Source organism: Nematolebias whitei, chromosome 22 (assembly GCF_014905685.2).
Source record: "Nematolebias whitei isolate Nwh7 chromosome 22, NemWhi1, whole genome shotgun sequence".
Taxonomy (NCBI): Eukaryota; Metazoa; Chordata; class Actinopteri; order Cyprinodontiformes; family Rivulidae; genus Nematolebias; species Nematolebias whitei.
In genome coordinates, this window is record NC_056519.1 from 27,188,034 (window position 1) to 27,199,442 (window position 11,409).

At 45.0% G+C, this 11,409-nt stretch overlaps 1 protein-coding gene across 1 annotated transcript in view; it reads right to left on the minus strand.

Annotated features, from left to right (window-relative positions):
- The window catches only part of lamb4 (laminin, beta 4), a 435,052-nt gene extending 428,056 nt beyond the window's left edge, over window positions 1-6,996 (minus strand). The window contains exons 1-4 of the mRNA XM_037696252.1: window positions 6,918-6,996; window positions 5,075-5,289; window positions 4,115-4,235; window positions 3,682-3,870 (exon numbers count right to left, since the gene is read on the minus strand). Of these exons, the coding sequence (XP_037552180.1) occupies window positions 3,682-3,870; window positions 4,115-4,235; window positions 5,075-5,289; window positions 6,918-6,996 (604 nt within the window). The remainder of the gene's footprint in view (window positions 1-3,681; window positions 3,871-4,114; window positions 4,236-5,074; window positions 5,290-6,917) is intronic.
- Between the last annotated feature and the right edge of the window lie 4,413 nt (window positions 6,997-11,409).

The window sequence follows — 11,409 nt, forward strand, 5'->3', positions numbered from 1 at the left end:
TATCTATCTATCTATCTATCTATCTATCTATCTATCTATCTATCTATAGACAGATAGATAAATATCTAACGCTGTCTCTCTTTCTCTCTCCCTCTCTGTATATATATACAAGTCCGACTATTTCTAGCCGGAACCTCTCAACCTCTCACACCAGCTCAGGTCCTTCCCCACCATTCCACATTAGCTCGGACATGGGTCACCGGGGCCCCACTCTGGAGCAGGGTCTGGAGGTGGGGCACGCGGGCGAGCACCTGATGGCCAGGCTTTTACCCATGGAGCCCGACCAGGCACAGCCCAAAGAGGAGACGTGGGTCCCCCTTCCCATGGGCTCACCACCTGTGCAAGGGGCCAAAGGGGTCGGGTGCAATGTGGGATGGTGGTGGCCGAGGGTGGGGACCTTGGTGGTCTGATCCTTGGCTACAGAAGCTGGCTATTGGGATGTGGAATGTTACCTCTCTGGTAGGGAAGAAGCCTGAGCTGGTGTATGACGTTGAGAGGTTCCCGGCTAGAAATAGTGGGACTCACCTCAACGCATGGCTCTGGCTCTGGAACCAGTTTACTTGAGGGGTTAGACACTCTTCCACTCTGGAGTTGCCCCTGGTGAGAGGCGCCAAGTAGGAGTGGGCATACTTGTTGCCCCCCATCTTGGCGCCTGTATGTTGGGGTTTACCCCAGTGAAAGAGAGAGTAACCTTCCTCCACCTACGTGTGGGGGGATGGGTTCAGACTGTTTGTGCTTACGCACCAAATGGCAGTTCAGATTACCCACCCTTTTTGGAGTCTTTGGAAGGGGTACTGGAGAGTTCGCCTCCTGGGGCCTCCCTTGTTCTGCTGTGGGACTTCACGTGGGCAATGACAGTGAGACCTGGAGGGATGTGGTTGGAAGGAAAAGCCCCCCAATCTGAACCAGAGTGGTGTTAACTGTTATCGGACTTCTGTACTCGTCATGGATTGTCCATAACAAATACCATGTTCAAGCATAAGGGTGTCCATATGTGCTCTTGGCACTAGGACACCCTAGGCCGTAGTTGGATGATCGACTTTGTTGTTGTTTCATCTGATCTGATCTGTGGGTGCATGTCTTGACACTCAGGTGAAGAGAGGGGCAGAACTGTCTACTGACCACTACCTGGTGGTGAGTTGGCGCCGATGGTGGGGGAAGATGCTGGTCAGACCTGGCAGGCCCAAACGTATTGTGAGGGTCTGCTGGGAACTTCTGGTAGAGTCTCCCATGAGATGGAGCTTTAACTCCCACCTCTGGGAGAGCTTTGAACACGTTCTGGGGGAGATGGGGGACATTGAGTCCAAGTGGGAAATGTTCTGCACCTCTATGGTTGAGGTGGCTTATCGGAGCTGTGGCTGCAAGGTTGTCTGTACCTGTCACAGTGGTAACTCTCAAACCCAGTGGTGGACACCAGCAGCAAGGGACATTGTCAGGCTGAAGAAGGAGTCCTATCAGGCCTTTTTGACCTGTGGGACCCCGGAAGCAGCTAATGGGTACCAGCAGTCCTAGCGGCATGGGGCTTGGGTGGTCGCAAAGGCAAAAACTTGGGCGTGGGAGGAGTTCAGAAAGGCCATGGAGAATGACTTCCGTACGGCTTCAAGGCAATTCTGGTCCACCATCCGATATCTCAGTGGGGGAAAGCGGTACAACACCAACACTGTTTATACTAGAGGTGGTGGGTTACTGACCTTAACTCAGGATGTCGTGGGTCGGTGGGCAGAATACCTCGAAAACCTCCTCAATCCCACCGGCACATCCAATGAGAAAGCGGAGCCTGGGTACTTTGGGTAGGGCTCTCCAATCTCTGGTGCTAAGGTCACTGAGGTGGTTACAAAACTTCTCAGTGGCAGGGTCCCGGGGGTGGATGAGATTCACCCAGAGTTCCTTAAGGCTCTGGATGTTGTGGGGTTGTGTTGGCTTACATGACTCTACAATATTGCATGGGAGAAGTCGGGGGATACATCGGGGGAAGTTCCCCTGGATTGGCAGACTGGGATGGTGGTCCCCTTATTCAAAAAAGGGGACCGTAGAGTGTGTTCCTACTACAGAGGGATCACGCACTTGATCCTCCCTGGTAAGGTCTATTCAGTGGATCTGGAGAGGAGGGTCCATCGAATAGTCGAACCTCGGATTCAGGAGGAGAAGGTGGGTTTCGTCCTGGTCATAGAATACTGGACCAGCTCTACAACCTCAGCAGGGTCCTGGATGGGTGTGTGGGAGTTTGCCCAACCAGTCTACATGTGCTTTGTGGACTTGGAGAAGGCATTCGACCGCATCTTTGGTGAACCCTGTGGGGGACCCTGGCACGGCCAGGATGAAGATCAGTTCCTCCAAATCCGAGGCCATGGTCTTGAGAAAGAAAAGGTTAGAGTGCCCTCTCCGGGTTGGGGAGGAGGTCCTGCCCCAAGTGGAGGAGTTTAAATATTTTGGGGTCTTGTTCACGAATGAGGGAAAAATGGAGCGTGAGATCGATAGGCGGATAGGTGCAGCGTCTGCAGTGACGCGGGCGCTGTACCAGTCTGTCGTGGTGAAGAGAGAGCTGAGTCAAAAGATGAAGCTCTCAATTTACCGGTTGATCTACGTTCGTACCCTCATCTATGGTCATGAGCTTTGGGTTGTGACCGAAAGAACAAGATCACGAATACAGGCAGCTGAAATGAGTTTTCTCTGCAGGGTGTCTGAGCTCTCCCTTAGAGATAGGGTGAAAAGCTCGGTTCTCCGGGAGGGACTCAGAGAAGATGTGCTGCTTCGCCACATCGAGAGGAGCCAGTTGAGGTGGCTCAGGCATCTGGTTAGGATGCCTCCTGGACGCCTCCCTAGTGAGGTGTTCGGGGCACGTCCCACCGGGAGGAGACCCAGAGGATGGCCCAAGACAGGCTGGAGGGACTATGTTTCTCGGCTGGCCTGGGAACGCCTTGGGATTCCCCCAGAAGAGTTGGCCCAAGTGGCTGGGGAGAGGGAAGTCTGGGCCTTCCTACTTAGGCTGCTACCACCGCGACCCGACCCCGGATAAGCGTAAGAAAATGGATGGATGGATGGATGGATGGATGGATGGATGGATGGATGGACCTGTAATTACTGTTAATTCGTCAGATCGGACGGGCTGCGGCCGGGTCGGTTCGGATTATTTGGACCCGAGTGCAACTTTACTGAGAGCTGAGCAACTGAGTCTTCTTCCTCTTAAGGGAAATTTTTTATTTAGTTTTATGCAAATGTATTTTTTTACTAAGCATATTTTCAAAATAAACATTTTGCAAGTCTTTATTTTGGCCTTTTTTGTATCGAAAATTAATCGAACCGAGCCCTCCTTGAAACTGAACTGAACCGAAATGTTATTTCAGCGTACCGTTACACCCCTATCTGATACACAGCTGTGACTCTGTTTGTATTAATACTTGAACTGTGCATGTGTTCAGTGCTTTCAGCACCGCCCTCTGGCGGTCATCCGGGATTCATAGAACTGTAGTAACACAAGTAACTTTCATTCTGACAAATCACACTACGCTCGCCTCAAACCCTGTAATAAACTAGTTCTTACTAAGGGCAATGCACAATACAGGGTATCAGCAGGTGATGAGAAAGGCAATCTATGCAATTTTCATCATGCACCTATGTCAGTGAGACACGAAAGTGACCCCCCTCAATGACTATAAATTCAGCTTAATAGGTGTAACATACGTATGCAGGCATGAGGGTCATCCAGCCCTCGCTGTGGATCTTGATACATGAAAGGTCTACAGCGTTCACACTGAGGCCCAGTCTTGTCATGGCGGCAGTCATCACACACACCACCGCTGACACCACCGGTTGCTTCGTACCGAGCTGCATCAAAGTGACACGAGTCTGAGTGACTATGACAATAACAGCCTAAAAGAGAAGATAAAACACTATCAGACTAAAAGGAGACACAACATAGAGGTTGAAAACTAATTAAGCAAAAGCCAGAAGACTGTTCGCAACAACTGTGACTGTAACTGAGTCAATTCCCACACAATTGCCTGCCACTCATGGTGGCGAACCAAAACTAATTTTAAATTAAAATATAAACAATTTTAGGATTAGGGATAATGCATGTGCAAAATAAAAAGCAGAAACATTGTAATAAATTTACGTCTGCAGATGTTTGCTGTGCTTTCTCCTCCAGGCCTCCATGGGGAGTCATTGTGAAACTGCAGACACCTCTCACAGTTTTCTCCAGTTGTGTTGTGCTGGCAAACACATCGACCATGAACCTGGAAGTAGAATATCATTTTACTTGAAAACTCAATGAGTGGTTAAGAGGTTTTAAATATTAATAGTTCCTGAACATGATTACAATGTATTTACCATACTTTAGGGTTTATAAGCTGCCACTTTTTTCACAGGGTTTGAACCCTGTGGTTTACACAATGCTGTAGCTAATTTATGGAAGGTTTTTTTTTTTGATGGGCTAATAAGATTTGGTTTCATCACACCCAGGCACTCACATAGATGTCCAATGCATGTATCTTGGTGGGGTGCAGATTCTTGTGATGCACACAAACAGAGTGAACCCCACAGGTCTTCATGCCAACTACCTCTCACACTCATGATTACTCTACTGAATGGCCTAACACAAACTAACTCATAATGAACACATAAACTAGGCTAAGAACAACAAACTAATAACTAAAAGAACAATGTTAAACAGCCAAAAAAGTCCATGCTCAATGTTAAACAGCTAACCGAAATGATTAACAATGAACAGAAATTTTACCAATAATTCCTCTCGGAGGCCATGTGACCTCCATGGTTTCGGTAGCCATAGGGTCATAATAACAGTAATCAAATGGTGGATAAATTCAGATTAGACACCTTTAAAGGCCTAAGAGTAAAATGCACAACCTGCCACTGGTAGTGTGTCAAGTCAGCATTTTCTCCATGATACTGCTAGACTTGGCTTGTTAAGAGGCTCATTACAGGATGAAGGCATTCAGTCACTTGTGCTGAATGAAAACATGTGAATAAATAAAAAGTAAATGCAATTGTTCACAAGATTACATAAAAAATACTATCAGTTAATGTAAAAGCCACAACTGGTGACAGTTCGTACCATGTCAGGCTGAGTGAACACATCTCCTCGTCCTCTGTTCGCAGGAACACACTGGCTGGCGTGTCCATTACAGAAGCAGCTCCCCTGAACCACCATGTTGTAAAGTGCGTAGTAATACTTCTCCTGCGGGTTCCTGCGTTTACGGATCAGCTGAGTGTCGCCAAGTGTGAAGAGATGAGTGAAGTTCACCCGAATATTGGTCAACGTGATCAGCTCTAAAGACAAACATTACAAATAGTTTCTGGTTTATTGTTTGTTTTCTGAAACACTTTAATATCGTGTGAATGCTGATTTAGCTTGAACTTGCTCTATTTTAGTCTTCTTATGCTAATTTTAATTTATTTCTGCTATTAGCCTTTAATTAGACTTTTGCTACTATTATCTTCTAGTTAGCCATTCTGATACTCCAAGCTACCTTTTTGCTACTTTTAACTAACTTTGGTTACTCTTACCTAACAGTTTGCTGCTTTTAGCAAACAATTTGCTAATGTGACGTTCTAGATCACCTTTTTCATGCTTTCAGCTACCCTGTTGCTATCTTTAACTAACATTTTCTACTTTGAATAAACATTGGCACATTTCTAGCTTTAGATTTCATTTTCCTTTAATTTTCTTTTTCATTTTTCTTTCCATTTTCATTTGACTTTTACAATGTTACCTTCAGTCTAGCTTATTTGATACTTTTAGCAAACCCTTTGCTACTTTTTACTATCCTCTTGGTGTTTTTAGATTTAGTTTTAACTTCAAGCCAACCATTTACTACTTAGATTTTAGTTAATCTTTTGCCAGTTTCACCTCCACTGTTGGTTATGTTTGGCTTTTGCCTAGTCTTTTCTTATTTTCACTAAAACTAAAACAAATGGCACATAGATTTTAGCTAACCTATTTTTTTAACACAATCCAGACTCTTGCACTATTTGTATACAAATGGAATGACCTGTAGTAGGCTACTCATGGAGGACCCCTACAGTGCACCTTTTTGATTGCTAGATTTTTTTGTTGTTGCTAGTGTTAGATATGTCCTCCAGTTGAACCTGATACGGCCTTGCCTTGCCCGCCCAGAGACTGACCTTGGATCTGGCTCTGACTGGACATGGCTGGTTCTATCTGTTCAAGGATGAGCTATCCCAGATCCAATCCCTAATTCGGAGTTCTTGTTTTTTTCTCTTACTTCTCACTTGCACATTTTTTGATAGTTTCATCACACTCACTGTTACCATCAGTTAAAACAATTATGACCAGTATGGTCTACACATAGTCATCCCACTGATACACTCAGGTTGCACTCCACCCATTATCCGGGGTGGAGTCTAAGACCAAGAAAACTGAGGTGATGCTTGAGTTCGGGCTTCTGCTGTTGAGATCCCCATTGTGACGGTTCCGACTGAAGCCTCAGCGATGAAAACCTGTAACTTTTCCTGCCTCATCTACATTAAATTGTAAAAACTTTATTCTTCTCGGTTTTTATTGAGTCATAGTGAGTCTTCTCTCCACCTGGGAATAAAAAGAACCGAAAAGGGCACCGTGGGCGGACGGCCCACACTAGGTTTATGTTTTAGTAGGCCATTTCCAACTTTTAGCTTTAGCTTGCATTTTTCTACTTTTATCTTTTAGCAAACTATTGGCTACACTTAGCCATTAGCCAGTCATTTGCTACTTCACCTTGTAGTTGATACTTTTAGCTAGCCTTTTGCTACTTTTAGCTTTAACAACTTTGTTTCAGCTTCTTCAGCACAGTTCTGCAAAGTCACTCTGCACTCAGATGATTGTAATCTCACAGAAATAGTTATTTCTTTACAGTTTTATTATGTTTCTTCTACTTCAATAATTTGGATAAACTCACCTTGAATGTTGGGAGCATATGGGTTTTCTATTTCAAAGACAGGATCCAGAGCTTTCAGCACCACCTTGAGGACAAACATCAAACTTGATCTGAATCACTGAACTAAAATAATTTTATCAATGTTTAAGTTAACAAGGATTAGAATAGTGAATATAGTTTTTGAGATGAGTGTTTTTCTGAACTGGAATTGAACAGGGATTGCAAGTAAACGTTAATTGGGTAACTTGTTTTGGGTGCATGATATTCAAGTGGATAGGAGTTACATTTTCTAGAAAAAGAAAGGTGTTTTTTTTTCTTTGTCCAAGGTGGAGCAAAACGACAGTTTTTATCCACCATCAAGAGCAATAGTTGTAAGGATGGCGCCATCTGTGGGCCTTCCTTGTCTGTACTCCCTTGTGTGTCTCATCATTTATCCAATTAATTTCACCCTTGTCTCGTGCCAGCTGTTTGTAATCACATCCTGTCTTGTCTGGGTATATAGTCTGTCTGTTAGTCTTGTTCATTGTTGCGTCGTCGTTGGGTCTACCCTGTCTTGTCCTGATCTGATGTGTTCCAGTCCTGACCTGAGTTGTATTCCCAGTTTTGTAAGTGTGCTGCCACGTCAGATATTTAATTTATTATCATTAAAAGTATTTATTTTTGTATCTTCTGAGTCCAAGTCCCTGCTTGGGTTCGTTCCTGCATGATAAATGCTGACAGAACAACGCGACCAACACAGAACCCAGCAGGCAGGGTTCTTCTCAGCATTACTCCCCATCAAACACCCCGAGGCTCTTTACGTTGTAGCCGGAGACTTTAACCACGTGAATCTAAAGGACTGTCTCCCAAGCTTTAATCAACATGTGACAATTCCGACACGTGGAGACAAGACGCTGGACCGTGTTTACACGAACGTAAAAGATGCATACAAAGCCAAACCCTGCCCCCACCTAGGACTGTCAGACCACATCTCAATCTTCCTGGCTCCTGCTTACATGCCCCCGCTGAGATGCTCCAGACCGGTACAAAAGAAAGTTAAATGCTGGATCCAGGACAGTGAGATTGTTTTGACCGAACAGACTGGCAGGTTTTCAGAGAAGCTGCTGAAAATGGAGGTTCGCTTGATCTTGACCAATACACATCCTCAGTTCTGGGTTACATTAGTACATGTACTGAAACCGTCTCCACTATCAGAAATGTTAAAAGCTACCCAAACAGGAAGCCTTGGCTGAATGCAGAGGTGCGTACCCTGCTGGAAGCCAGGAACACTGCCTTCAGGTCTGGAAACTCAGAGGAGCTGAGTAGGACAAGAAAAGAGCTGGTTGCTGGTATCAAGAAGGCCAATGCCACATATGCACAGAGGATTGAGGGTCAATTCATCTCACAAGACCCTCAGAGCATGTGGAGGGGCATTAAGTGCATAACAGATTATAAAGGAAGGAGCGAACAATGCCCCAAAGACCCATCTCTGCCTGATGCCCTCAACAAGTTCTATGCACGCTTTGAAGACCCGAACAGACCACCCAGCACCAGACTCACCTCACCACCGGATGAAGAGCATCTCAGCGTGACCTCAGCTGAAGAAAGGAGTACCTTCAGGAGGATTAATCTGCACAAAGCAACTGGCCCAGACAACATACCCGGAAAAGTGTTGAAGGAATGTGCTGATCAGCTCTGTGAGGTGCTGGCAGACATCTTTAACACCTCACTTATCCTGGAGACAGTTCCCACCTGCCTGAAGACTGCCACCATCATCCCAGTCCCAAAAAGCTCTACAGTGACTGGTCTGAATGACTATCGGCCAGTGGCCCTCACCCCGATAGTTGCTAAATGCTTCGAAAAACTGGTCATGACTCACATCAAAACAACCATCAACATGAATGAGGACCCTCATCAGTATGCATACCGTGAGAACCGATCAACAGAGGATGCCATCTCCTCTGTGGTCCACACTGCGCTCAACCACCTGGAGCAGAAAAACTCTTACGTCCGAATGCTCTTTGTGGACTTCACATCCGCCTTCAACACCATGATCCCCCAAACCCTGATGGACAAACTATCCACACTAGGACTAAGCCCCTCCATTTGCAACTGGGTACTAGACTTTTTAACAAACAGACCACAGTTAGTGAGGATCCACAACTTCTCCTCCTCCACCATAACCCTCAGCACTGGCTCTCCTCAGAGATGTGTGTTGAGCCCCCTCCTGTTTACTCTGCTCACGTATGATTGTGCAGCTACCCATCCAGGCTGTCACATTATAAAGTTTGCAGATGATACAGCGGTGGTGGGATGCATCACAAACCATGATGAGTCCAGCTACAGGCAAGAGGTGGAACACCTGGAGAGCTGGTGCAAAGAGAATAACCTTCACATCAATGTGAAGAAGACAAAGGAGGTGATTGTGGACTTCAGAAGGAACAAAAACATCTACACCCCACTGAACATAAGAGGATCTGAGGTGGAAGTGGTCTCCAACTACAAGTACTTGGGTGTACACATGAATGACAACCTCAGCTGGAGCAACAACACCACCAGCCTGATCAAGAAAGCTCATCAGAGACTCTACTTCCTCAGACGGCTGAGGCGAACTGGTCTGGGAAGCTCAGTCCTCACCTCCTTCTACAGGTGTGCAGTGGAGAGCATCCTGTGCTCCAGCATCAATGTGTGGCATGGAGGCTGCAGAAAGAAAAACTTTGCAGAGAGTGGTGAAGGCTGCACAGAAGTCTGTCGGAATCAGCCTCCCCACCATTACAGACATCTACACCTCCAGATGCAGGAAGAGGGCCACCTGCATCATGAAGGACCCCACTCACCCAGCACACACACTTTTTGCCCCACTCCCCTCAGGAAGGAGGTTGAGGAGCATTAAGTGTAGAACCACTAGACTGAGGAACAGCTTCTACCCTGAGGCTGTTAGACTCATGAATCTCTAAGTAAAATAATCACTGTGAAAAACCATATCATGTTGCTGCTGATCTGTTTCAACGTCGATGTGTTCATGCATGCACATCCGCTCACAGACTCATGTTCATGTTTGTGCTGATGTTCAATGTTTTTATGTTATGAGTGCTTAGTGTATTGTAGATGAACAGATGCTGGGATGTATTCATCATTTAACGCGGATTCCTCATTTTTCTGGACTGAATAAAACGTGCACTGAATTTAAGGAAATGCAAAGTGAGACGTCATTTAAATTTGACCCATCAAAATGAATGCGGTCATTTATTTACAGAATCAAATTTAACATCAAACATTTACATTAATTTGGCAAATTATGAAAATAACAACAAAGCAATCAATCAGGAAAAATCATACGGCCATGATTTTTCCGTTGCTGCACCAACAGACATTTATAACTGTACAACTATGATCTTTTACCCACATGAATGTGGGTAAGCACTTTACACAGACATTTCTAAATATCTGGGAGAATTTCTACTTGATAGAAAAGTTTAAGATGAAAGATGAAGTTTAAAGGGGAGAAAGATGGTGTTTGAGGTAGAGTGTTGAACAGAACGGCACTCTCCGGGCTTTCTTCAGCTTTTCCTCACAGTACACTTAGGTGGTGAAAACGACTCTTTTACCTGGAGATGTCTCAGGCGAGATTCCGTTTAACGCACCCTTTCAGCGTCTCCGTAGGATGCTGTTACTCGTCCGGAGTAGCGGCGAGGTTCTGTCCGCCACAGCTCACCTCAGTGGAAATGTTATAATCCCATGAAACTCGGAAGAGCTTTTTGTCATGTCAGAATCATCCCGTCTCTAACAGAACTACTCCAGCAACTTCAGAACTCCAGCAGTCTGAAAACTCATGAAGTCTCCGTAAACTCTCTCTCCGTAACTCTGGGAACTCTGAGTAGACCAGGAAGTACTGACATTTTAAAGACTCTTTCCCGGTTCACTTTTGGGATTTTTCATTGGTCAGAAACGACCAGAAGGGGTGTGTTTTTGTGACGTGAGAGGTTAGACGCAGCGAGAATTGTTATGAGACAGCTCAGAAATGTTCTCACAGACCGAGAGGGTTCTGTTTTGGCGTGAAAAAGAACCAGGTGCAAAACATCTCTATTTACGTCTGAGAGGATTCTAAAACATGACAGTTTTAACATAACAACTTGTTTTTCGTTTGAGTCCAACCTTGGAACGCACACACTTGCTCATTCAAAAGCAGAAATCAGAAACTGCATAATTACTCTGCAACAGCTTTTAACATGAGTTCTAACTTTTGCATGAGAATAAAAACCATTACTCAGTTAATAAAATTGATTAGTTCACTGCAACATCTAAAATGGTTTGAACTAAGACACTTTGATTATCAACATTTGTAAGATAGTAATGATAATAAAAAGAGAGTGTTCTTTTCACTTGAATCTTCAAGAAAGAAAGTCTCAGGATGGGTGAACCTGTATTTATGGATTCAAATACATGAAATGACAGCTTCTGTCCCACAAGGTTCTAAAGGTCAAGAGTTTTGACCTTAGACTTAGTTTCGACGTAGGCCTTGGTCCACTACAGT